Raw genomic sequence first — 27,602 nt, forward strand, 5'->3', positions numbered from 1 at the left:
TCCCTTCTTCAGGGATCCTGAGTGATGGTTCCAGACACTGAAGGGGACCATCCATTGCTGCAGGAGGAAGAAAGGACCCTATCCTAAGCAAGGTGTGCATCCCTCATGGCTACAGGTCTGGGGAGGTAAGGGGAGAGGAAAGACCATTGCTTACTGAGGCAAGTGTATGTGTGTTAAGATGTCCACTACCATCCTCACTCTAGACTCTGGATAGATGGAGAGGACCATGTGTCTGGACGCTGCTGCTTTCTGGGTCTCTCAGGTCAGGCGTGGCCCAGAACAATCACCGTTAGACTCTTATTTTGGTCTGCCTCTTCAAGGCAGCTTCTCATGTGTTTCTCCCCCATCCCCCAAATGCAATCACATCTGTAGCCTGACTGGCCTCCTCTCTCTAAAAGGAGGATCTGCAAGGGCTCCCCACCTTTTACCTTCCCTTGACACTCCTGTCCCTGTTGATGTCTCTCGATGTTCACTTAGCTGTTATATGGTGTCACATGACTCCAGGACACGGGTTTGCAGCCGCGAAGGTACAGATGTGCAGACTGGAAACAGTCTTGACCAGTTTTAAAATTTTAACTTCATTAATTTTTTTTTGTTCCACATGATCTGTCATCTACTCATCTACATAAAGAACTGAGATGTTTATAGTAGAGTATACTTTAAAAATTAAACCAAGTGATTTCAGCATTTATTTGAAAATTAAAATGTTTGAAATCAACTTTCATTGTTTGAAATGGCCCCTGTTTCCAATGGCCATACACACGGAGGGAGGTGGGTATGGTTCATCTTCAGAACATACTTGGTCCCCAGGGGGCAGATATGCGTGGGAATCACGTCATGTGCACAGGAAATGACTATTGACATAATCTCTAAGCATAATACTCAAGATTATTCTCCAGTTTGTAAAATGTTCTGGCATAATTTATTATGAAGCATTTGAGGGACTGATATATATTTCAGTGAACTGGTTTCTCTGATGAGTTGAAATTAAGACTTGTGTAAACACAGGAAGGGAAGCCCTTCTGGGTTTATGTAGTTAGGCAAGAATATTCCCCGCCGCGCTGCCTTGCGGTCTGTGTGGTGCTCTCAGCCTGCAGGAAGCAAATCTACAGGATTTGAGAATTTCACAGGATTTGGGGGGTAAGACAGTCACATGTAAGACCACCAGCTACCACTCTACAAGTACACACTCATTTCTCCGGAGTATACAATTTTATAATTGTTCTCTTGGATTCTTTTTAAAAATTGGAACCTTAGTTGTTTGGTATTTTTTTTAGTTACAGGAACAAATGAAAACTAAAAACTCCAAAGTGTACAGCTTGGAGAAAAGACAGTAATATTATACCACTACTGTGGCTGTTGTTTGGAAGGCCTGTTGGAAATCCTCCAGCAATGATTTTTAAAAAACATGAATTATTATCAGATTAGAGCTGAATCTACTTTTTCAAATAAAGAATATGATAAATGTAACCTGGGATAACACATAGAAATAAAACATTTTGATGAAGCCATCTCCCCAAACAGCTAATAGTTTTTTATCAGAAGCAATCTGATTTATAATTTTGCCAGTTAAGATGAATAACAAAACAGTTTTACATACAGCCAACAAAGTCTTATCGTAATGACAAATATGATCCACCAGTTGGTGAGTGATTCATATGGCCACTGCAGAACCATTTTGTCTGGGAGTATTTCCTCAGAAAGGCACTGTGAGACAGGGGTCTAAGGGGAAAAAATATTAAGTAACATATGTATTGAATTGTCTGCTCTGACCCCTAAAAGAATGAACTCTAATGCCTGAATACTTTCTCTTCAAATGAAAATAAATGGTTCTTTTCATGACTACAAAATGAGGCCCTTTGAGAAAAAGAAATTGAATAATTTAAACTAAGAGACAATTTTAACCAAAATTATCTAAAATAAAATAAAATTAGCTGTTTCAATCAGAAGTGTTTCTTTCTTGTTTTTTTTTTTTTTTGTTGTTGTTGTTTTGTTTGTTTGTTTTTGTCTTTTGAGACAGGGTTTCTCTGTGTAGCTCTGGCTGTCCTGAAACTCACTATATAGACCAGGCTGGCCTTGAATTCACAGAGATCCACCTGCTCTGTCTCCCCAAGTGCTGGGATTAAAGGCCTGTACCACTACACCTGGCTCTTTTACAGTTTCTTTTCAGTTAAAAAAAAAAGTATCCATGACCAATAAGAAAGTCACTGTTCAAGTCAACACTCACTTCAGATTGCTATGCTTAGGTTTTGGTTTTGGCTGTTTTAGCATCATGAAAATGCACAGGCATTCTTTATTACCAAGTGCTGTGGACAGGCAATGCCCCTTTCCTCTCTCCTTGACCTCCACAGCTGAGCTTTTCTACTTCATTCCTCCTGTCATTGTGAAAAACAAAACGTGCACAGATGCTCTTCTCTTTGGACTGTGAACCATCCCACACGGGCTCCTGTGTTTGAATATCAGGTTCTCAGCAGGGAGAGCTGTTCTAGCAGCTTGTGGACACAGGGCTCAGCTGGCTGTTGTGTGTGGGTCTTGAAGGTTATAACCCGGCTGCATCCAGCCTGTGCTTTCTGCTTGTCTCCAACCTGGATGTGACAAGCTGCCGCGTGTTCCACCTTCCATGACCAGGCACGAGGAGGTCGGTCAGTCACACGCATTCCCTATAACCGTGGTTCAGAAGAAAGGCCTCTCTCCTGAATCGCTCCTGTCACACAGTCGGGCACAGAGATGTGAACATGAACGGACACACACACACTTTAATGGAGCTTTATTGGTGAATAGTTCACATACAGCAAACTGTAACGTACATACTTTTATGGTCAGGAAAAATACAATGAAACTAGTTCTCCTGTTAGGAAAAAAAAGAAAGAAAGAAAGAAAAACCCTAGTTTTCTTTCTCAAATGGCATTTTCCAGCCCTCAAATTATCATCATAATAAAATTAAATCGGAAATTCCAGTAGGAAAGCTGCATGACATGAAAGAAATTTAACTGAGGATTTCATGTGCAGGTTATGGGGTAACACTGTGACCCAAATATATCTGTCCTTGTTGTATGTACATCTGCTGAGGACATCATGGTGGAGAGCAAATGCTGAGTAACTGTCCATCCTCTAGGAAGATTCAAGTTCTCCAAAGAGACAAGTGCAAATTTAACAGACGAATTTTCAAACTTCATCTTAATAATACCCATTATTCTGCATCATGAATTAAAACAGCCTGCCCTTTTGAACTTCTAGTTGAAAAGATTCAACTTCAAGATTTTCTAATCTTCCTAAAGCTGTTAGCATATTTAGCAATTCGATAAAGTGTTATGAAATATACTCCCTGGACATGAAAACATTTATAAGTAGGCAAATGGAAGTAAGTTACAACATCAAAGGCAAGGGTCTACTTAATAGGGTGATTTAGGAATAGTTCAACCAAAATCCTATCTCCCCCTTTAAACGCTATGAAATTATGGTCAAACTAGTAGACTGGCATAATTAGCAAAAAAAAAATATTTGATAAATTTTTTGCTACACAATGCCGTGTTTACAGGTCTATTCAAGGTAACTTTAAAGAAAGTCTGACAGTTTCATGTCTGGCCCTACCTTGTCTGGGCTTGTAGACATGTGGCAGGCATGGTGCATGTTATCCAACACCTTCCAGTCTTCCTTCAAGTAAGGTGGCAGCACCGGCCCCACCAAGTGACACAGGACAAGCAGGCAAGGGTTCTCTGCACGCCCAGGGAGAGGGGCGCCATGACAGGAGGAGGAGCACCCACAGTGGGCCAGGAGCACCATGACAGGAGGAGGAGCACCCACAGTGGACCAGGAGCACCGTGACAGGAGGCAGAGAACCCACAGTGGGCCAGGAGCACCGTGACAGGAGGAGGAGCACCCACAGTGGGCCAGGAGCACCGTGACAGGAGGAGGAGCACCCACAGTGGGCCAGGAGCACCATGACAGGAGGAGGAGCACCCACAGTGGGCCAGGAGCACCATGACAGGAGGAGGAGCACCACAGTGGGCCAGGAGCACCGTGACAGGAGGAGGAGCACCCACAGTGGGCCATGAGCACCGTGACAGGAGGAGGAACACCCACAGTGGGCCAGGAGCACCATGACAGGAGGAACACCACAGTGGACCAGGAGCACCGTGACAGGAGGAGGAGCACCCACAGTGGGCCAGGAGCACCATGACAGGAGGCAGAGCACCCACAGTGGGCCAGGAGCACCATGACAGGAGGAGGAACACCCACAGTGGGCCAGGAGCACCATGACAGGAGGAGGAGCACCCACAGTGGGCCAGGAGCACTGTGACAGGAGGAGGAGCACCCACAGTGGACCAGGAGCACCGTGACAGGAGGAGGAGCACCCACAGTGGGCCAGGAGCACCGTGACAGGAGGAGGAGCACCACAGAGGGCCAGGAGCACCATGACAGGAGGAGGAACACCCACAGTGGGCCAGGAGCACCGTGACAGGAGGAGGAGCACCCACAGTGGGCCAGGAGCACTGTGACAGGAGGAACACCCACAGTGGGCCAGGAGCACCATGACAGGAGGAGGAGCACCCACAGTGGGCCAGGAGCACCATGACAGGAGGAGGAGCACCCACAGTGGGCCAGGAGCACCGTGACAGGAGGAGGAGCACCCACAGTGGACCAGGAGCACTGTGACAGGAGGAGGAGCACCCACAGTGGACCAGGAGCACTGTGACAGGAGGAGGAGCACCCACAGTGGACCAGGAGCACTGTGACAGGAGGCAGAGAACCCACAGGGGGCCAGGAGCACCGTGACAGGAGGCAGAGAACCCACAGTGGGCCAGGAGCACCGTGACAGGAGGAGGAGCACCCACAGTGGGCCAGGAGCACCATGACAGGAGGAGGAGCACCCACAGTGGGCCAGGAGCACCGTGACAGGAGGAGGAGCACCCACAGTGGGCCAGGAGCACTGTGACAGGAGGAGGAGCACCCACAGTGGGCCAGGAGCACTGTGACAGGAGGAGGAGCACCCACAGTGGGCCAGGAGCACCGTGACAGGAGGAGGAGCACCCACAGTGGGCCAGGAGCACCGTGACAGGAGGAGGAGCACCCACAGTGGACCAGGAGCACCGTGACAGGAGGAGGAACACCACAGTGGGCCAGGAGCACTGTGACAGGAGGAGGAGCACCCACAGTGGGCCAGGAGCACCATAACAGGAGGAGGAACACCCACAGTGGGCCAGGAGCACTGTGACAGGAGGAGGAACACCCACAGTGGGCCAGGAGCACCATGACAGGAGGAGGAGCACCACAGTGGGCCAGGAGCACCATAACAGGAGGAGCAGCACCCACAGTGGGCCAGGAGCACTGTGACAGGAGGCAGAGCACCCACAGTGGGCCAGGAGCACCGTGACAGGAGGAGGAGCACCCACAGTGGACCAGGAGCACTGTGACAGGAGGAGGAGCACCCACAGTGGACCAGGAGCACTGTGACAGGAGGAGGAGCACCCACAGTGGACCAGGAGCACTGTGACAGGAGGCAGAGAACCCACAGTGGGCCAGGAGCACCATAACAGGAGGAGCACCCACAGTGGGCCAGGAGCACCGTGACAGGAGGAGGAACACCACAGTGGGCCAGGAGCACCGTGACAGGAGGAGGAACACCCACAGTGGACCAGGAGCACCGTGACAGGAGGAGGAACACCACAGTGGGCCAGGAGCACTGTGACAGGAGGCAGAGCACCCACAGTGGGCCAGGAGCACTGTGACAGGAGGAGGAGCACCCACAGTGGGCCAGGAGCACCGTGACAGGAGGAGGAACACCACAATGGGCCAGGAGCACCATGACAGGAGGAGGAGCACCACAGTGGGCCAGGAGCACCATGACAGGAGGCAGAGCACCCACAGTGGGCCAGGAGCACCGTGACAGGAGGAGGAACACCACAGTGGGCCAGGAGCACCGTGACAGGAGGAGGAGCACCCACAGTGGGCCAGGAGCACCGTGACAGGAGGAGGAGCACCCACAGTGGACCAGGAGCACCGTGACAGGAGGAGGAACACCACAGTGGGCCAGGAGCACTGTGACAGGAGGCAGAGCACCCACAGTGGGCCAGGAGCACCATGACAGGAGGAGGAACACCCACAGTGGGCCAGGAGCACCATGACAGGAGGCAGAGCACCCACAGTGGGCCAGGAGCACCGTGACAGGAGGAGGAACACCACAGTGGGCCAGGAGCACCGTGACAGGAGGAGGAGCACCCACAGTGGGCCAGGAGCACCATGACAGGAGGAGGAGCACCACAGTGGGCCAGGAGCACTGTGACAGGAGGAGGAGCACCATGACAGGAGGAGGAGCACCACAGTGGGCCAGGAGCACCGTGACAGGAGGAGGAGCACCCACAGTGGGCCAGGAGCACCGTGACAGGAGGAGGAGCACCATGACAGGAGGAGGAGCACCACAGTGGGCCAGGAGCACCGTGACAGGAGGAGGAGCACCCACAGTGGGCCAGGAGCACCGTGACAGGAGGAGGAACACCATGACAGGAAGCAGAGAACCCACAGTGGGCCAGCAACACTTATTTTCAGCCACAAAGGGTTGGAATTATGAAGACTGCTGAGGCTTGAGCAGATGCACCCCACTGTAGATCCCAGAGAGCATGGACACACCAGAGACGGGAGCACTGTGAAATGTTAGATGGTAAGAAACAGGACCAAATGATCCAGTTTGTTGTAAGCCACTTTGTTTTGAAGACAATGACCATGAGGTTATTATTCACTTCAAACAAAAAGAAATTTTAATTCCGTTCCTTATGATAAAAACTAGGCTACCACTTCCTGTACCATAAAGTAAGAGCAAATGGCTGAGCCCAAACCATACTTTACTTTTTTCCCTTAATGCTAGGTGAGTGGGTGAATGTATTCACAAAAATGTAAGTACACAAGCAATTGTGCCACACACTAATGTGTAGAAAGCAGAATGATATGTAGAAAGATTTTATTGGTCACATTCAACGCGAAACAGTCTCACTAAAATAAGTAAAACTTACAAACTATTGGATAAAAAATAACGTGTCCACACATTGAATCATCTGAACAGCGGCCTGGATGTCATGTGATCTTTAACGTCACTGCAGCAGGCTGCAGGAAAACAGCTGAAAATAATTGGTTTTTTTTATTGTTATTTAAATTCAGCGGAATCCACTAATGTCTCTTTCCTTGCTTGTGGGAGCCCGTTCTGGGGTTCCTCGTGGCTTTACCCAGCAGGTCCGAATAGAGGATGATCAGGACCACGGGCCTGAGGGCAGGTGTCTGAGATGGCCTGCACTTGGCTGTGCTGGGGGAGGAGGTCTTTTGCTCCACCCCTTGGCATCTCTATAAAAACCCTGGGCCAGAGACAGTCGGCGCCCATTGGAAAAGGTTCCAGGCTCTCTCGAGGCTATCCTTTATTTTCTATCTGTTTATCTCCGCAAGATTCTCCGCTATAAATCCTTCTAATATTTCCTGCTGCTCACACTCAAGAAAACCCTGGGGAACTGTGGGGGTGGTGGGTAAACGCCCCACACTTGCTAATCTTACATTGAGCTCAGCAGCTTTAAAACTGTGCTCTCAAGCAATGAATGAACTCATAGCTGGAAGGGGGTGTCATAGAGAAGAGGGGAGGAGGACATGTCGGCAAAGGAATGAGGGGAATGTCTCATCTCCGTTAGATTCCACTCTTGGGGTTCAGTATGTTCCCAAAACACCTGTGCGCTCATGGCCATACGGGACTTCTCTGAGATTCTCCAACTTCCTAAAATCTGTGAGCCTATCCAACATCTTAATTAATGTTATACAAGTCTAAAATGTAAGTTACACCTCTTAAGTTTTAGAACATTTGTAATGACAAGAAATCAAAACTAATATCAAGGGCAGAGCTCTGCTAACTTTCTCACAGGGTGGTTTCATCTTATCACATTGGTTTGTTTTGTGTGTTGTGTATTCTGTACACCATCATGTGGAGGTCAGAGGACAAGATTCGGGGTCGGTTCTCTCCACTGTGTAGGCTGTGGACACTGAACTCATGATGTCAGGCTTGGTGGCCAGCATCTTGACCTGCTAAGCCAGCCCTAGCTGATTTTCCAACAGTCTCTTGCTGAACTCAGAAATCCCTGGTATAGTCAGTCAGACAGGTCCTCTCTGGGCCCGTGGTGGTGTGTGGTGCAGCTTAAAAAGTCTGCTGGTTCACGTGAGGACAGACTCAAGCCTGAGCTTATCTGTGTCCTTAGCCTCTGTCAAGGTACAGATCGCTGGCAGAAATCCCAAATCAGTGCTGAAATGCCACGTCCAGGAAGGCTACATCTGAGCCTGCCTAACTATCCAGGATGGGAAAGGAGATGGGGTGGATATGGTGTTGCCAGGAGAAAGGGTGATGAACCCCACACCCAGTGACACCTGAGCCCCTACTCATATGGACATGTATTACTAGTGCCTTCCACAATTAGGAATGGAAGTCAGATCTTAATATTGACCAACTTCTTGAAAGGTGGTCACATCCTGTTTCATAGAGAAAATTGTTTCTCATATTCCATATACATTTTCTATTTGGAAAAAAGAACTACAGACAGAAGTTACTGCAACAATCTTTGTACACACACACACAGCCCAGCTGAATAATGATCTTACTTCTAACTAAAATGGTCAACTCAAGGCACACACTGGCTTTCACAAAAATTGAATACTAATATAAACACATTTTATTTTTTGAGACAGGGTCTCACTGGGTAGCCCTGGCTGACCTTGAACTTTCTATATAGAGCAGGCTAGGCTCAAACACACAGAGATCTGCCTGCCTCTGCGTCCTGGAGTGCTGGGATTACAGACACACAACACCACACATAAGGGCTGTATTCACATCAGCTTTTTTTTTTTTTAAATCTTGACTTTTTTCTTTTTCTTTTTCTTTTTAAGATTTTATTTATTTATTATGTATACAGAAGAGGGCGCCAGGTCTCATTACAGATGGTTGTGAGCCACCATGTGGTTGCTGGGAATTGAACTCAGGACCTCTGGAAGAGCAGTTGGTGCTCTTAACCTCTGAGCCATCTCTCCAGCCCTCATATCAGCTTTTAAGTAATAGACACACTACAGAAAATGTGGAAGGCAATGTGTACATTCTTTAGGTATATACAACTATATGCTTTTGTGTGGCTTTAATTTTTCCTAACGGCTTCTCTTTACTATGTAGCAGTGATATGATGATTAAATAAGCTATATATATATTGTTATATAGGGCTGATTATCCCGTTCCACATTTATTTAGACAGATACACTTTGACCTTCAACTACAGGTTTCAATGTAAACTTCAGAAACAGTGTTTGTCATGTCCAATGTAATAAATACAGAATTAGTTCACAGTCTTTAAAGACAATAGCCACCGCTTCTAGCAGACCCCCCAGAAGACAGCCTACGGCTGTGAGGCTGTCGGGGTGTTGCTATGATCTGCCTTTTCTCCAGAGGCAGGGTGCTTCAGGAACTGACCAGTAGCGCCGATGTACAGTCTTGATCGCATGGGCCACTTCTGGAGAAAAAAAAAAAAAAAAAGAGTACTTAGTAAGAATCTGAAGGTTAGTCTCTGTGACATACAACGCAGGTGTATAATAGCTAAACTTTAAAACACATTAATGTTAGTGAGGTTATTTAGCTGGTAAGGATTATAAGTACAAAGCCTGCGGGACGAGATGAAGACTGTTTAGCAATGTTAGCAATACAAGTGAAGAAGGCTTTGATTATAACTGTAAAAATAATACACATGCGTGTTTTACAAGAACTGCAGGAAGTTGAGGAGAATGAATATCGCAGAGATGTAGAAAGTCTACCATTATTTTAATTCCAAGTTAAACCTAAATGAAAATGAAAATGAAAACATTAGTTCTGAAGAAGCAGCGCTCAGGTAAATACAAAGTAGACATTTAAGAAAGGCATGATACAGAAAGGCTTGGGCAGCCTCTGGGCAGCCAGGGCAGCAACCTCACAAAGCGGCCCGTACTCTCCAGTCTGGGTTTTCTGTCTCACAGTGGGTGCCTACAGGTGATGATATTGTACTTTATATTTTCTAATATGCCTGAAGAAATGATTGTGAATATTAATAGCACGAATGGGCAATGTCTACAGAGACAGATGCGAGATTATTCTCATTTGAACATCATATAATACACACACATACTGAAGCACAGCGTTGTATCTCACAATTAAGTAGAACTTTCACATGTTTAGTGGAAAATAAAAATGTTGGTAGGTGGGTGCATGCTGTTATCTGGAAAGTCACTTTTCTGTGGCAGCAACAAAAGTCCCATTTTAATGTCTTGAGGGATGACTAGCAAATACAGCCCTGAATGCTATCTCTCTAGTAAGGTATATTTATTTTATTTTCAGCTTGTTTTAAATCATATGTATTCTAAGTCCCTAGGTTTGCACACAAAGAAATAAACTTCACTATGGCATCTTAATATGCACATATGTGTCATTATGTTGTTCTCTATTCTAAAGTATATTTGAAATTATGTAGTTTTGTTTAAACTTATAAAAAAAAATCAAGCAATTAACCAGAACTGAGCCTGAAATCCAAGATCTTTAAAAATGCATTCTTATTCTAATTAAATGACCCCCAAACAACAAAGCCTCACAGTTTTTAAATTCTTGCTTATCGTTATGGACAATGATTCCCATGAGGCCTGGCAATTAGCGGGGCCAGCCACGCTTTTCTCCGAGTTAAAGGTCTGAAATACACTCCTGTTCTCCTGGAGAATCATCCCTCTAGGCCCCCAGTGCTGATCGAAACTGCTAATTTTCCAAGTGGATGAAAGTGGGTTTAGGCCATGCTGCAAAAGTCCAGCTCTTTCTCTGATTTTTGATTTATTTACTTTTATTTTACATGCATTGGTCTTTTGTCTGCAGGAGGCATGTCTGTGTGAGAGCGCATCTTGGAGTTACAGTCTTGAGTTGCTTGTGGGTGCTGGGATTTGAACCCGGGTCCTCTGGAGGAGCAGTCAGACCCATCTCTCCAGCTCCAGAAGTTTAGCTCTTATAACTCCCTTCCAGTTTAATGCACAGAACGCAGGGCCTTGTAAACTCTAACCATGAGCTCCACCTTGACTATCTCTTCCTCTGTCATCTGTGGTACTCTAAAGTCCCCAATCATTTTAACATGCTTATAATACATTGGTAAAAAAGGATTGCTGATTCAAAGCGACAGACTGGAATATTTGTTAAAATATCTTTAGTAATTTGTGGAGTACGTAGTAACACTGTTGTATTACAGGAAAACAGCAATTTTAGAACACTTACTAAGGGCTATCTACGATAGTTTGTAATGAGGCTTTACTTACCCCGAAAGTAAAAATGATCAGAATATTTTTATTCCCTTTGTATTAAGAATAGACTCAATATTTAAAAATTTCAACAGTGTCCACAAAATAGAGGCAAGCGATTTTCAACTAAGCATGTAAAATTTCTGTCTTCTGAAACTCCAGGCTTGTGGTTTAGACTGTTTTTCTTAATATAACATTTTTCTTTACAGTCCTATTACAATTTATATTTTTGTTTTTTTGGATCTATTGTATTCATTTAGGGAAGAGATTAAGTCTTACAGTTGTAATCCCCGTCCTAAAGCAGAGATTTCTACACAGTAATAAATCAAATGTTTGATTTTAAAACATACCCGTCCCTTGTTAACTATCATCAGCTTCATTTTTATGAGATAATCTTTGACTTTCTATAATTATCTCTAGGTTTAGAAATTTAGGTATTATGGATATTGTCTTTCAAAATCAGACCACGGATTTTTTAAAAAACAGTTATGACTACAAGACATTTGGCACGTGAGTCAAGTACGACGCCAGCTTGCCAGCTTGCTACGGCCCTTTCTGACACTGATGTCTCCAGCAGTTCTCATTCAAGAGAGCCGTGGGTGCCGCTGAGCTGAAATATTGACTTCACTCTAAATTTTATCAACTACGATGGAGGCATTTAACTTCCACTTTTGGTATTGAATCTTACTGTTTAAATAGACTTTCCTGGAATATAAGGCAAATACCAAGTCAAGGAAGTCTATTATGGGATATCTGAATAGCATTAATCTACTGCTATTGTAATACAAACTTCTTAGTTGTAACGAGTGACTCTCAACTGTTATGTTATAAAACTCAGGGATAAAACAGGTTCTATCATTACTATAAATAACATTTCATGTTTTCACATTTAACGTTTGAACGACTTTAATTCCATCACCACACTGACGGCATTTTCAAAGTAGGTTTTGTTAAAACGCACTACACAATTTTAAGTACAAATAATGTTAGAGGGTGTGTTTTATTACATTTCAACAAAATGTAATTCCTCTTTTTTGTTACTCAATAATTTATTCAATGCTTAGACGCTTAAATTCTAATTGTATTTGTGTTCAAATATTTCTGAATAGTGGAACAAAAATGTGAACATTTAAATTTAGCAAACACAGAGATTCTTCATTTTGAAGAGAAAGGCAGATGAACGGAAGGTGTCAGAAGAAACCCAGGAAAAGATAATGCAGCAGCTACTCCATCACGGGTGAAAACTCAAGTCAGATGCCACACTCATGACCCTTCATGGATACGTAAAGAAACCATGCAAAATGGTTGGTTTCTCTTGGCTAATTTGAATACAGACCAATTCACTCAACATACATGCCAATTTAATATGACAGTTATATGAAACATTACCGGGGTTTTCTAACATTGTTGGTAGCTGCCTAGTCCACAATATTTAACTGTGATTGAAATTTTACTTTATGGGGATGCAGAACGGTCTCATTTGTTTTTACTGATTTTTGACAAGTTTTGTTTTATATCTTTTTTAGGGGCAAAGAATTAATTCCACTATTCCACTTAATTCATGAAGCCTTTGTAATAGATCAAGAAAAAAAACAATAGAAATGTAATTAGTGTATGTTAAAACACTTGACGTAACTTAGATGTTTAGCAGTTGTTAGGATGTACAACAGCTTTCCCATTTTTACCCCGAAAGAGCGAAAACCTTTAAGGGGCTTGAAATACAGGAGCCCAGCTAGGATGAAAAGCCCCAGCTTCCCGATTACAAACTGTTAAGAACCGTCTCGTACTGGCGACCTTGTCACCATCGCCCGCGGGCCCAGGCAGCTTTCTAGAGGTGTTTCTGCCTGACCTGGAGAAGTGCCAGCTCTGCAGCATCTGCTCCAGCAGCGACAGGGTGGGTCCCGGGGTCCCAGCGCGGGAGCGTCGCCTACCTTAACCGGGTGCAGGTAGCCGTCGCCTCGCAAGGCGCCCAGACTGGGGTCTCCCGGCGCCTCGGCGTCGTCCTGCAGGCTGCGGGTGAGGTGGGCGATGTAGGTGGTGGCCAGCAGCAGCACGTCCAGCTTGGACAGCTTGGTGTCGGGCGGCACCGACGGCAGCGTGCGCTGCAGCTCCAGGAAGGCGTGCCGCAGGGTCTGCACGCGGCTGCGCTCCCGAGCGGCGTTGGCGGCGGCGGGCCGGCCACCCCCGGAGCGCGCGGCGACCCCGCCGGAGCCTGTCTGACCGGCCCCGGTCCGTCCCGGGCTCGAGTCGCGGGCGGCGGCCGACGGGGCGGGCTCGGCGCTGCGTGGGCTGCTGGCGGGACGGCCGCGCTCCATAGCGGCTCCGGCTCGGGTTCCCGCGGCGAGCGCTGCAAGGTAGGGGGCGGCCGTGAGATCCGGCACCGCGGGCTCGCCCTCGAGTCCCCAGTGCCGGGCGGCTGCTGAAGGCGCCCAGGGCTCAGCCTCCCGTCCCCGCAGAGACATCCCTCCCTCCCGCCGGCCCCGGCCCCGGCCTCACCTCGGACTTGCCTGCTCCCTTTCACCCTGCAGCGGCCGTGCGGGGCTCGGCTGAGAGTGCGAGGCGGTCAGGGCCGTCGAGCAGGTCACTCCATCGCCGTGCAGCCTCTACTGCCGCCTTTTATGCGGGTGCACAAAGCCAGCGAGTGGGAGGCCCGCGAAGGCGCGTCGGGCCGCGGAGGGCGCCCACGCGAGCCCTCAGGGCAGGGGCAACAGCGTGGCGGGGCCGCCCCCTCGGCGGACAGACTCATCAATCAAACCGCTCGGGGGCGGGGCGGACACCTGGCCCCGCCCCCTCCGACCCGGAGCCCGGGAGCCCAGCGGCTGCGTGCGGATTCGGCGGGACCCCGCGGTTCAGAACAGCTTGATTTTCACCTCGAGGAGCGGAGCCGAGTGTGCGTCCCTGTCCGCTTTGTATTCCACAAAGTAAAGATTCTTGCAGTGGAACCGCTTCCTCAGTACACCGTGACCCAGGGACCCCGCCATCGCCCCCTTCCCGCCCTTGCACCTGCGCGCACAGGCTGGGGCGGAACCAGACCGACCCCGGAGGACCCGGGTCCCGGCGTCGGCGGTCCCCAGCTCTGCAGCCCGTATGTACCGGCCTTTGCCGGGAAGCCACCCCGGACACGGTCCTCACCGCAGCCCAGCCAGACACGATCCAAACGGGGGCTCAGAGCATCAGATATAAACTGTCACAGGGGCACTGCTCGCTTATAGATTCTGCAACATTTCCCAGCAGATTCCTGACTTTCCACATCGAGATTACCAAGCCGTAGATAGTAACTACTTACACCGCGATGAACCAGACGTGTTGATTTGTTAGTGAGCCAGGGTGATCATTAGGTGATCATGATAAGCTTTATGCTTTCGAAAGTAAGCCCAGATCCTCTTGATTCAAGTACACATATGGAATAGGAAACCACATTTTATTTCCTGGTAAATTTTATTTAACAACCAATAAAGTAAATAGATGCCGGAATTCACACACGGAAAATAAAATCTCAGATTCTATAAAGAAACAAATCAAACAAGAACTTAAACACCGAGATAACCGAAGTTTACAAACCCTCACAACACGCTGTTGCCTAGTTCTATGAAGAAATCAAACCACGCGGCGCTGAATTTACTCCATTTCCTCATACACATTTTCCTTTACTTTTGGGGTTTCAGAGAAGGTGAGGTTCATGGATATCATTTTTTGTTAGCAAGCTTTCAGGTTCCTTCAAGGACAGATTCCTGTATTTACAAACAAAAACAACACACCAGTATTTAATTAACTTGATAGGTAGGAAAAAGAAAAAAAAAGAGAGACAAGGGACATAGAACCCAGGACACACTAACCACAGTAAAAGCTCATAGCCAGTCAGGCTTTACAAGAAAGCAGAAACAAAACATTTCCCGCTTTGGGAGATACACAGAAATAAGGAGGTTTGGCGGGCTGTGGCCATGCAGAGATGCCCGAAGCTCCTTAAGTCTGACCTAGCTGGTTGCTCTCCTGCTGCCCTGGACAGCAGTGGGAGAAGAGACAGATGTTCAGAGACCAGACCACCCAGCCTCTCCTCTTGTGCTACTACAGGCAGACTGAGTCACTTTAAACGCAGATAATCCTAACACTCCATTATTCCATAACTAGAGTAACAGGTGCCATATGGCACCTTTCATATGCTGAGTACTTATGGGTATTTTCTCATTTCTCATTTACAAAAACTGAGGATTTTACATTTTACAGTTGGGAGATTAGTGTTCTCTGGGACTGGGCAACTTGTCCGGTGTACCATACCTAGTAAATGACTAAGGTGACAGTCAGGCCAAGTAGACTGTCCCTAACATTTATGATCTTTGCCATAATGATTGAGTGTTTGCATCTTGCAAGACAGTCTTTGTGTCTATTATTAAGATGCATACTTTTGATTGGCACATTATTAGCAGTTCAAATATATGTTCATAATGTATCTTTCTTTGAAGTTTTAGTTGTCTAGTTTTCAGAAAGTATGACCTTAGAATGCTGTAGATTTTATCCATTGAAGTGTAGTGTAAGTCTCAGAATTATTTTTAAGTCTTTTAAACTTGCCAAGTTGTAATGTTAAGATTGTCTTTATAATAAAAGCTAAAAAGCAAATATCACATAGCAGAAACCAAGATGTTTAAACACTTTATACTATACATATATTTTGTATCTATTAAATAATTAACTGGTTTCAACTATTTCCCTCATTGTTTAAATTAAGGAATAACTTTTAACCTGATGCGGTGGTTTAATCCCAGCACCCGGGAGGCAGGCAGGCCGGTAGATCTGTGAGTTTGAGACCAGCCTGACAATGTTTCTCTTGAGTATAGATTTTCATTTCACTTAGGAAAATTTCTTGGACTGTATATTTAACGTTATAATGCATCAAACTACTGTGCTAAGGGCTCCTGATTTTGCATTCCCATTTTTAGTGTGTGAGTTCTAGCAGCTTCGTAGCTAATCAGTATTTGGAGACTTTTTTTTTTTTTTTTTTCCGGAGCTGAGGATTGAACCCAGGGCCTTGTGCTTGCTAGGCAAGCACTCTACCACTGAGCTAAATCCCCATCCCTATTTTTATTTCTTACCCATTCTAATATACTAACTTTGTGTGTGCGAGGCAGGGTGTGTGTGCGTGCACATGTGAACAGGTGTATATCCATTCTAATATGCTAACTGTGTGTGAGGCGGGGGTGTGTGTGTGTGCACATCTGAGCAGGTGTGTGTCTATTCTAATATACTGTGTGTGCGAGGCAGGGTATGTATGTGCACATGTGAGCAGGTGTGTGTGTTGGTGTCTGTCAGTTGCTCTCCATTTTTTTTACTTTTTTGAGACAAGGTTCTTCACTGAACCTGGACCTCATCAATTTGGCTAGGCTGGCTAACCAGTGCGCTTCCAGGATCCACCCATCTCCACCCACCAGCGCTGGAGTGCTGGGGTTACAGGTCTGTGCTGCTGCGCTCAACTTTCTGTGGAGCTGAAGACACGAACTCAGGTCCTGTTGTTCGTGCAATATGCACTCTACTGACCGAGTTGTCTCTCCACTTGTCTAGTGGGTTATCCTTAAAGACAAAGGCTGGGCCAGTATGTACTTAAATCAAATGGTTTTCCAGCCTAGCGCTCTGGCTTGCCAGATGTTCTCACTCCGAAAGTCCATGTACACCTGCCCACACCGCTCTCACCCTGAGTGGCTGCAAGGTGCCTTGAGCTGCACAGGGATGTTCTTGTCCATTCATCTTGGTCACTTCCTCACGGGGCTTGCCTTTCTGTACCTTCCTGGACCTGGGACAATCCTTAGCAGAGTCGCTGAGAGTTTGGCTATTTGAGTCAGAATATTCTTCTATTAAGAGTTCTAGTCTTTAAAAATTGTTTGAGTAAGCCGGGCGGTGGTGGTGCACGCCTTTAATCCCAGCACTCGGGAGGCAGAGCCAGGCGGATCTCTGTGAGTTCGAGGCCAGCCTGGTCTCCAAAGTGAGTTCCAGGAAAGGCGCAAAGCTACACAGAGAAACCCTGTCTCGAAAAACCAAAAAAATAAAAAAAATAAAAAAAATAAAAAAAAAATTGTTTGAGTAATAAAGATTTAGATTTCAAAATATAAGCCTTTTAAAATGGAAAGTGAGAGTTGGGTTAAGTCAGGCCTCCGTAGCTTGTTCACAGAGCAAGCTACTGACGGCATTGAAGCCAGAATTCCCCAACACTCACTTAGCCCCTTAAATGGAAAATCTTTATGTTAGTTCCCACCATTGCTCTTGGGAGTGTAGACTACTCTAGAGAGAATTCTTTGAGAACTGCAAATCAAAATGGTAACAATCTATCTACATTACTGATACACACAATGTTTACTTGGCATATGAAATTAAATATACTGAAGGAAAGATTAGTAAAGCAAAACGAAAGGCATTTGACTTTGCAATGTTTGTTTATGTAAGAGCATCCTAGATTTTTAGGACTAAAAATATTACTTCAGTTCTTAAAATTCTTTCTGAAGCACATAGATCTGTTATTGTAACTGTTTAAACATATCCTTACCAACTCGTGAAAGCCAGGTATCTTAACTATTAGAATCCACTTTTAATTCAAAGAAACCTCTTCCCACTGCTTAGCAAATACCTTAACTAAGTATTTCATAAATAGTTAACCAAAACAGAGGGGACATATCCCTGTGAATTACAAGTCCCAGGGATTCGTATTCCTTAAAGATATCTGAGACCCAGCATAGCCCAACCCATTAAAAAGGTATTTTGCATTAGCAAAAATATGTGGGTCTATGGTTATCAGCATTGCTTGCACTTTAGAGGAGTTAAGTAACTGTTTGCCTTCTTTATGGTTTAGTGCTGTACAGTGGTCTTGGTGGATCTTGGGGCAACATGCATGGATTTAATGCCTATTTTTAAATCACTGAGGTCCAAGCACCCCCTAGCATATTTGAAAAGAGAGGAAACATCTGTCACAAGTATTTTCTGTGACAAATACAGAGGAAAGCAATAATGTGTACGGCTCGTGCTTATTTAATCCCATACATTATTTTTAATTGAACAGTGAAGGCGTTTGTTCAGAATCAGCCTTTAAATAAAAAATAGTTTAGAACTAATCTTTAATCAAAGTGTACTTTGATAGTCTCAAGTTCAGTTTGAGGGTCACAAACAACGTCAATAAGTCTGACTTTTTTCTCCCTGCAGGGAAAGCGGGCTTGTGTAAATATACACGTGAGGACTGCATGCATTTATAAGAGTCAGGGAAAACATTCCCCTGTCTTCCGACACATGTTGTTTCGCAGCGCTCCGCCTTGCACACAGGCACAACTCCCAGTGTGTCGAGCCCTCAAGGAGTGCGCAACAGAGTGTTGTTTTTGGAACACGTACTGTTTTCTACCTCTCTGCAGCTCCTCACCTTGAATGTTAATATAGCTTGCGAAAATATGTTATGAATGCCAGCTCATTCTCACCTTTAAAATAGTTAAGGGAAAGAGTTGCTTTAATAGATTTTCTTGAAACTGAAAATCTGATCTTTGTGTTTGTGTTCAGATGGGTTTGGTGTGTGTGTGTGTGTGTGTGTGTGTGTGTGTGTGTGTGTGTATGCTTGTACTAGGTAAACACATCATGCTAGGCAAATATGTTCTACCATTGAGCCAATACTCCAGGGCAAATTATTATTTTTTTTTGGGGGGGGGTTTATAAAAAAAATTCCTTTCTTTCCTTTTTAATGATTTTTTTATTTTCTGTGTATTTGTGTTTTGCCCACATGCATGTCTGTGCAAGGGTGTTGGATCTCCTGGAACTAGTGTCACAGACAGTTGTACACTGCCATGTGGGTGCTGAGAATTGAACCTGGATCTTTTGGAAGGAGACAATGCCCTTAGCCGCTGAGCCATCTCTCCAGGCCAATTAATTAATACTTCATTTTCAGTAATTTACCAGTCTCCCAACTTTAATCTCACTGTCCTTTAGAGTTTTTGGTTTTGTTTTGTTTTTTTGGGATTAATTTACTAAAGGTTGTATGGCTGCATTCACAGATGAAGGTGCTGGGCCGTATGTCCACCTTCTGCCTTGTATGTGTGGCATATTTCAATTAAAAATGGAAATTACATGCATGAATCATGATATAGAAACTAGTTCATGTGAGCAAGTAAAAAGATTCCCTCTCCAAATTACTAACATGCTAGCAACAGGCATTATCTAAAAAAGACTCCTATGAGCACTGAGCAACTTCATAATATATTTGGTCACCTTTTATTAAAGAGAGACATAACTCATATTGCCATCTAATCAGACTTAAATCTTCTGAGTCACCAAAACAATATTTGGCCTGCTTTCACAGAAAAGGTTACCTGAGGAAATAACAAACATTTAAAAGGGAACATTTGCATGACATTTTTCCCCACAGGCTAAAACTGGAGAACTCAGCTGAGCATGTTCAGTTTCACACAGCGGCAGGGCTGCCAAGGGCCTCTGTTCTGCTGCTGGTTAGGGCAGTTTATCTTGGCAGCAGAGAGGGAGTTTTAACTAATGCCTTCAGCCCTGAGGTCTAGTTAGGGTGAGAGGAGAATGGCCACTGCTGTTTCATTGGCATACTCCTGATGATTTGGACTTTGCACATGGATACAGAACAGGTGTTGTGTGCCACAGCTCACTACAGATCCATTTACTATGTGGGGATGTATAAAATTCACCAACTTTGTTTCTTGAGGCTGTGTATATTATCCTTGTTAACTGTTTAATCCACCTTGTGGCATACCAACTGTGAGATATTTGTACATTGTGTGAAGATATTTTGCTGTGATTCCTTTAATAAAGAGCTGAACTTCCAATAGCTAGACAGGAGGCATAGATGGGATTTATGGGCAGAGAGAGGAAGTAGGAGATGAATCGAGGCGCACAGGAGTCGCCAGCCAGTCGGTAAAAGCAGGATGGGCAGTCCAGAGAGATGAGGGATCAAGCCATGCAACTGAACACAGATTTAAAAATATGGGTTAATTTAAGTTATAAGATCTAGGTAGGAACAAACCTAAGCTAAGGCTGAGCTTTCATAATTGAGCAATCAGTCTCCGTGTCATTATTTGAGAGCTGGCTGGCGGGACAGAAAAAGACTCCTTACAACCAACAGTACTTATAGAAGCCATTGGCAAAGAAACAAAAGAATCAAAATCTCAAAGCTGAGCTGTGGAGCTTGCTCGGGTGTTGTCTGTCTTTAAGAGACTATAAGGGTGCCGTGGGCACGGCTCTGGTTTGGGAGGCTGTGTGTGAACAGCAAAGCGTGTTCTCACACCGTTCCCTCGGTCCCGTGAACGAAGAAGAGGCAGAACTGGGCCCCGTTAGCAGTCTCTCTCCATCCAGCATTCAGGCTTTCAGACCTGCACCTAAGTCTGCAGCGAAGCAGTCCTGAGCTGCTGTGTGTGTGCGTGTGTGTGTGTGTGTGTGTGTGTGTGTGTGTGTGTGTGTGTAACAGGGAGGGTGCCAGCACTATTCCTGGGCCTTCTTCTGGTGGGCTTGGCTAGCAATGGCCAGAGCCAGGAAAGGAGCATCACATGACAGACCCACCAGCCCTTCAGCAGGCAGTTCTGGGAAGAGGACTGCAATTCCAAAGTAGGTCCACCGGCTTCCATTACTTTCTCAATGAAATATGTGTTGCCCTTCATTATAGTGTAGTGAACACTGCTGTATGATTGGGAGATCAACAGAGCAATCATTGGATTGGTTACAAATCCAAAGGAAGGGCTGGGCCGTAACTCAATGGTAGAATGCACCACTGAGGCCCTAGGTTCAATCCCAGTACTGCTCAAGAGGGGAGGGACACTGAAAATAAATGGAAAAAAGGGTGAAATAAAACGTATAGAATGTGTTAGCATATATCTGGCTAATGATGTCCATAACCCTGCCAACATTATACAGCAATGTGGCAGATCTGGGCCCCCAGCTGACTTGCAAACTACTTAGGATTAGGATTATCTAATTGGATTTTTTTTTTAAAGACAGAATCTTTGGCTCAGGCTGACCTTGAACTTGTGCAGCTGATGACAACCTTGAACATCTTATCATCCTGCTTCAACCTCCAGAATTCTAGGATTGTAGTTGTGCCTTATCAGCCTGATTTTTGTTTGAATTTTTTATGTTGTGTTGTTTAATGTATGGGAAGTATATATTTTAGAATAAATGAGGTTATTTCCCAGAATGGTGTAACTTTGTATAGAAACAATGTCATCTTTTTTTTTTTTAACCAAAACAATTGTTCCTTATTAAGAGGTTCATAACAGATTTATATAGAACTAAACTGAGACTAGAATCAAAGTTTAGAATGGAGACTCAACCTTTTTTTCATAAACCCCTTGGAGAGTGAATGAAACTTCTAATGTCTTCAGAGGGCGCAGGTTCAGAGCTTTTGGCTTGGGGCAGAGGAGAGTATTCTACCTACTCCTTTGGGCTCCTCCCTCTACCACCCTCTCTCACACCTCTTCCTGGCACAGCCCCCAGCCCCGGCCCCCATCCAGTGGAGCCCATCATCACCTGGGGCCTCACCTTCCTTTGAGATGACCCCCCCCCCATCATTCAGACATCTTTATCCACATCTTCAGGGACTTTCCTGGCCCTACCTTTATCTCACTGAGTGTACCCCAAGTTCCCCAGAGCCATCCCCCACCTCTGCAGTTCTGACTGTTTGAGATAACCAACATTGAAGTTGTGCTGAGAACAGATGTTAGGAGGACCCCTCCGCATCTGTGTGGACACTAAGGGCATCCATCCCCCCAAAAGGGAAAAGCCATACAAACATTTGAAAGAACCTACCCCATGTCTTCAGTGATTTTAGTTTTATCTTCTTGGGGACATTCTGAAGATGGATTTCCATTTACAAAGTATCTCTGTACATCAGAGAAAAAGACTACTTTTGGATTACCCACCTGTGGGTAATAAACAGGAACTATGTGATGTATTGTTTCAAAGTTACCTGTAGCATACAAAGAATTAAAAGCATCCTGCTTTGAAACTAATTACTAAATTATCAAATGACATATATTAGTATCTTAAGTTATATGTTATAGAATGGAATTAAACAAAGACAAATAAACCATCAATAAAATCAATAATAGTTAACATCCAAAAGAAAATACCACAGACTTTTATACAGAAAAACCACATAGGAAAATTCATAGTTAATTCTTATAGAGAAAATGGACAGGCTAGCATCAACATAAACATTAACTGACTTGAATTTTGCTTTTCTAAATTTATTTTCAAAGTAATCTTTATGGCGTGGATCAGTCACATTGTTGGGGTTTGTTCTTACTTTTACTCCAGCAATTATCATTCCGTATCACATACGATTTCCAGTGGGATGTCCTTCCTAGTGAGGAATGCCTTGTTTACCACTAAAGCTGACTGCTTCACTAGCCCAGTATCCAACGTGCTTAACCATTTGTCCTGAGTGTTGGAAGTAAACTCAGGGTCTCATTCTGAGTTGCCTTAAAAAATATTTATTAAATCAACATATTAATCTTCCATGTGCTATGAAAGCCAATACTTTTAAAAAGTTCAATTATTTTTGATCTTGTTGAAGTATTTGATTATATTTCCAGCTTTGATTTACATGGCTGTATTTAGAATTAATCTTAATTGTGAGAGTCTTGAAGTCAGGGACTATAATTACGTGATTTTTACTTTAATTCTGAGTATAGAGCTACACATCTGGAAGGCTTCCAAATATATAAAATATATTAAAACATGTAAAAAATATTAGGATGTATGAAGATTGCTTCTCTTTGTGATGTCTGATTTTGACTGTCAACTTGAGTGGATTAAAAAATGGTTTGGTGGGCAGGGATGATAGGGAGATGTCTCAGTGTGTAAGAACACTTGCTCCTTGATTATGAAGACTAGAGTTTGAATCCCACACTGGGCGGCTCACAGATGCCTGTAACTCCAGGTCTCAGGGATCTACATTCTTCTGGCCTCCATGGGCACCTGCACACATGTGTGCACGCACAAGCATTCAAATAGAAATGGCTAGAGGATTAGAGGAGCACACATCTGTGACAGTGCTTACAGAAACAACAGATGCTGAGGCCTCTGGCCTGACGAGGAGTGGATTTGTAGTCTGATGGCATTCTGGGGAGACGGTTAAAGAGGGGGAGGCAAGGCTTGACTGGAGGAACCAGTCCCTGGGGACAATGTCCTTAGTGGCTCTAACTTGCCCTGGCTCCTTTCTTTGTTTCCTTTCCTCTGCCTCCTGTCTACCAGGAAGTGAAGACCCAGCAAACACTCTTCTGCCACAAAGCTTGGCCTAAGCACGTGGGCGGAGCAACCATGGGCTCAATCAACTCTTTGACATTAGGAGCGAAAATAAAGTCTTCTTCTTTATTCCTAATCACAGAAATAAGGAAGTAACTCATGTTCCTCATCATCGCTAACACCTGTTGAATTTGTTTCATTTGAGACAAGGTTTCATGTAGTCGAGGCTGGTCCTGAACTTCTGATATTCTTATCTTTCCTCCTAAGTGCTGTAATTACCAGCATGTACTGCCATGCCTGAATTTAAAAAAAAAAAGACTTATTTATTTTTATTTTATGTGTGTATGTGTACCACATGCATGCCTGGAAAATAAACATGCTGTTAGCTGGTGAGCCACCTCTCCAAAGCCCCTCTGCCACACACACACATACCCATGTTTTTTAAATAATAGCCATTCTGGCTGATATGAAGACTCAGGGTCATGACCTCTCTTCACGTACAGCCTACTTGATTATGCTGGTTGCTTTTAATGTCTCTTCAGAAATGTCCACTTGTGTCCTTAACCAACTTTGAAATCAGGTTATTCATATTTCTTTGCTATTGAGTTGTAGGAGTTTCTTATTATTTTGGAGATTAACTTCTACCTGATACATGGTTTGGAAGTGTTTTCTTCCATCGCATAGGTCTCGCTGTTATTTCCTTTCTTGTGCAGAAGCTGCTCAGGGGCATTTGGTGGTGCATGCCTTTAATCCCAGCACTTGGGAGGGAGGGCAGGCAGATCTCTGTGAGTTCAAGGCCAACCTGGGATACAGAGTGAGTTCCAGGACAGGCTCCAAAGCCACACAGAGAAACCCTGTCTCGCTGCTCAGTTGGATCTAGTCTGACCAAATTGTTTCTGTTTTTCTGCCCATGTCCTCAGCGTTAGAGCCATGAAGTCCCTGCCAAGATGAATTCCATGGCGCTTACCCACTCCGTTTTCTCCTAGGAGTTTTAGGGCTTCACGTCTTTACATTCCTGGTCCGCTTTAAGTCGACTGTGAGTAGGAGGTAGTTTCCTCTCTTTTGAATGTGCTGTGCAGTGTTTCCAAACCTGCCGAAGCCGCTGTCCCGTCTTTCCTCGTGTATTTGCCACATCTGTCAAAACCAGTTCATGCAGGTTTGTGGCTCCATCTGTGGATCTGTGTTGGCCGCTGCTCTAGGTTTCTTCTGTTGGCTTCATACTGTTCTGATTACTGAATTTTGTAATATATTTGAAATCAGAAGCTATGATGCCTTTAGCTTTCTTCTTCCTCAAGATTTATTTGGTTATTTGTGATCTTTGTGGTTCTGTATGAATTTAGAATATTTTTCTTGTTTTTGTAAAAGCTGCCATGGTGATCTTGACAGGGATTGCACTGAATCTGTAGATCACGTGGGGCTGGACGGATACTGTAACTTTTAAGTCTTTCATTTCACAAGCATGGAATGGCTTTTCATTTGTGTCCTGTCTAATTTCTTTTATCATTGCTTTGCAATTTTCAGAATACAGGTGTTTCACCTTCCCAGGTGGTTTATCTTGAGTACCTGACTCTTTGGGTACTCTGACCAATGGGGCGGTTTTCTAGCCTCCTGTTAAATACTGTATTGTGGGCATTTTCATATAACTTTAAAGATTGCATTTGTTAATTAGTTTTGGCCACACTAATTATAAAGAGATTAATTAGGGTTCCTTTGAGAACAGTAAATAATTAATTTCAAAGATTGCAAGCTTTAAGGCACATTGTAATTTTTATTATTTCATCAAATTTCACTGAAAAAGTTAGTTCATTTAGTTGTCTGTGGATTACAAAAAACATTTGAAATCTATGAGGATGAAATGAATATTATTTTTAGCGTAGGCTTAATTTGGGGGTGAAGGCTGATGTTTAATTTTATGGTACTTCACTATTAATAAGGTGCTTCAATGTGATACTGAAAGCCATAAAACGCTGGTGTGTGTGTGTGTGTGTGTGTGTGTGTGTGTGTGTGTGTGTGTGTGTGTGACAAGAGACTGAAGCTGGAGTTCCACACAGTGTCCTACCACTGGGCTAGCGTGCCCACCCCTTCCTTATTTTGAGACAGGATAAGTTGCCCAGGCTGGCCTCCAACTTGAACTCTTCCTGTCCTAGCCTACTAAATATCTAGGAGTACAAGTGTGCACCAGTACTACTCAGGGCTATAAGGATACAATACAGCAGGAGGAACAGCGGAGACATGCCTCCTGTGTGTTCTACAAGTTTTACCCATAAAAATGCGCCTTGCCAGCACAGTATCCATATTGACATACCGTCAGCAAACGGAGTCCCAGTTCTCCTAAATGATTTCCAATAGTCTGTATTCAATGGCATGATATGGCAAGATCACCAGACCTCCACGCCTTTTTACCCCCACCCTCCTCACCTCAACCTTGTCCTAGAGTGACAGCCCTCCAGCCTCTCCGTGTAGCTGTCCCTCTTCAGTGTCCGTTCCCCCTGCCTAACCACCCGCTGGAATGCTTCTGTCCCTTGCATCCAAAGGTGCCAAGAATGGTGAGTTGTGGAGCAAATGTTGGATTCAGACTGTGGTCGGCAGAAGAGACTTATTCCACTACAGACCCCGTGGGGTCAATTCTGGTGTGCTTCCTAATCCAGCAAGGTACCTGGTACAGTACTCTTATTTACATTTAGTTGCATTAATTAGACAAAGGTTAGTGTGTCCTTTCTAACACAGTCATAGCGGATTATAATCCAAGCATTTAGGCTTTAGTGTGTGTGCATAATAAGTGGGCCAGCCACAGAGTGCAGGTCACATACGGTTAACTTATATTTAATTTTAATATTTAGTTATTTTCTTTTGACAGGATCTCACTCCGCTGCCTAGACTGTCTTGGAATTCACCATGTAACTCAGGCTGGCCTTAAACTTATTGTGATCCTCCTGTCTCAGCTTCCTGAGTGCTGGAGTTTCGGGTGAGAGCAACCATGTGTGTGACATGTTTTAATTTTTCATCCTACTGACAAAAAGTGATGTTTTGCACTAATGTCAACTACACAGTGACTTGGGTTTCACAACTTATAACTCGACTGTTTTATCACCTATGAAACTGATATTATCCACATGTGCTGGGATGAAACCTCAGTTTCCCCACACTCGTGCCATGACTATGTGTACGTGGCTGGCACAGGCACAGCCAGTGTGAACCTAGTGCAGGGTTTGTCCACACTGGTTACCATTTTCATCGCTGGCGAATGTTCCTTTGCTGACAACTAGGCTGCTGAATATACTTCTAACGTCTAAAAGCAGCACCGCCAACCCTGGGCACCACTTCCCCCTTGTCTCTCACAGACTTTAGACTGTGCCCTGCTGGAGTGGCGGTCTAGGGATGGCACTCACTCAGGTAGGAGCTGCTGGGGTCCTCACTGTTACTGCTCTTTTTCTTGCTGGTCTTCTTGGCATCTTTGGATGCTTTCCAGTTCATTAGGAATTGTCTTTCCATATCTTTGATTTCTTTACCATCAAGAAATTCTGGGGAAGATATGTATGTTAAAAATACAGTACAGTCAGGCAATGGTGGCGCATGCCTTTAATTCCAGCACTTAGGAGGCAGAGGCAGGCGGATCTCTGTGAGTTCAAGGCCAGCCTGGTCTACAGAGCAAGTTCCAGGACGGCCAGGACTACACAGAGAAACCCTGTCTTGATAAACAAAAAAAAAAAAACAAAACAAAAAAAACCAAAATACAGTGTGTGTGTGAGTGTGTGTGTGTAAATAAAAAAAGTTATGTTTCTTGCTTATAACACGTTACATCATAAGCTACAATAAAGTCCTTCTTAAAAACACCTTAGACATGTTAGCTAATCCTATCATTCTGGAAGTTGAGGCAGGAAGATGACCATGAGTTTGAGACTAGCCTGGCTACTATAATGAATTCTAAGCCAGCCTGGGCTACAGAGTGAGATCTTGTCCCAAACAACAACAAAAATAGCAGTGCCAGAAATGGGTTACATCTTCTTGATTTGTTGCCAAAGAGGCACCATGGAAACTGCCAAATATCACAGGCTACTGGTTGCTCTTCACAAACT

General features: G+C 44.7%; 2 protein-coding genes across 16 annotated transcripts in view; both read right to left on the reverse strand.

Moving 5' to 3' along the window:
* Nucleotides 1-9,093: 9,093 nt before the first annotated feature.
* Nucleotides 9,094-14,059, reverse strand: Tcf24 (transcription factor 24). The gene is made up of 3 exons (XM_076563524.1): nucleotides 13,804-14,059; nucleotides 13,239-13,654; nucleotides 9,094-9,518 (listed from the first exon to the last, which is right to left on the reverse strand). The coding sequence occupies exons 2-3, from the start codon at nucleotides 13,620-13,622 to the stop codon at nucleotides 9,405-9,407; spliced, it is 498 nt and encodes a 165-aa protein (XP_076419639.1). The 5' UTR covers nucleotides 13,623-13,654; nucleotides 13,804-14,059; the 3' UTR covers nucleotides 9,094-9,404.
* Nucleotides 14,060-14,726: 667 nt separating this feature from the next.
* Nucleotides 14,727-27,602, reverse strand: part of Ppp1r42 (protein phosphatase 1 regulatory subunit 42) — a 44,414-nt gene continuing 31,538 nt past the window's right edge. For 6 of the 15 annotated variants that reach the window (XM_076563676.1, XM_076563681.1, XM_076563677.1 and 3 more), the window contains 4 exons: nucleotides 26,916-27,047; nucleotides 22,087-22,246; nucleotides 16,990-17,125; nucleotides 14,727-15,038 (listed from right to left, as the gene is read on the reverse strand). In XM_076563676.1, coding sequence (XP_076419791.1) covers nucleotides 15,015-15,038; nucleotides 16,990-17,125; nucleotides 22,087-22,246; nucleotides 26,916-27,047 — 452 coding nt within the window. In that variant the 3' untranslated portion in view covers nucleotides 14,727-15,014. Of the gene's footprint in view, nucleotides 15,039-16,989; nucleotides 17,126-17,377; nucleotides 19,635-22,086; nucleotides 22,247-26,915; nucleotides 27,048-27,602 lie in introns of those variants that run through there. The other 9 variants (XM_042270685.2, XM_006974685.4, XM_042270686.2 and 6 more) reach the window with 6 other exon arrangements.

The sequence above is a fragment of the Peromyscus maniculatus genome, chromosome 2 (genome assembly GCF_049852395.1).
Source record: "Peromyscus maniculatus bairdii isolate BWxNUB_F1_BW_parent chromosome 2, HU_Pman_BW_mat_3.1, whole genome shotgun sequence".
Classification (NCBI taxonomy): Eukaryota; Metazoa; Chordata; class Mammalia; order Rodentia; family Cricetidae; genus Peromyscus; species Peromyscus maniculatus.

Excerpts from the sequence above, each read along its gene's own strand:
- Tcf24 (XM_076563524.1), bottom strand. The coding sequence starts at position 13,622 with ATGGAGCGCGGCCGTCCCGCCAGCAGCCCACGCAGCGCCGAGCCCGCC. Across the intron at positions 9,519-13,238 it reads GCTACCTGCACCCGGTTAAG|AAGTGGCCCATGCGATCAAG; the intron begins GTAGGCGACGCT and ends TTTTTTCTCCAG.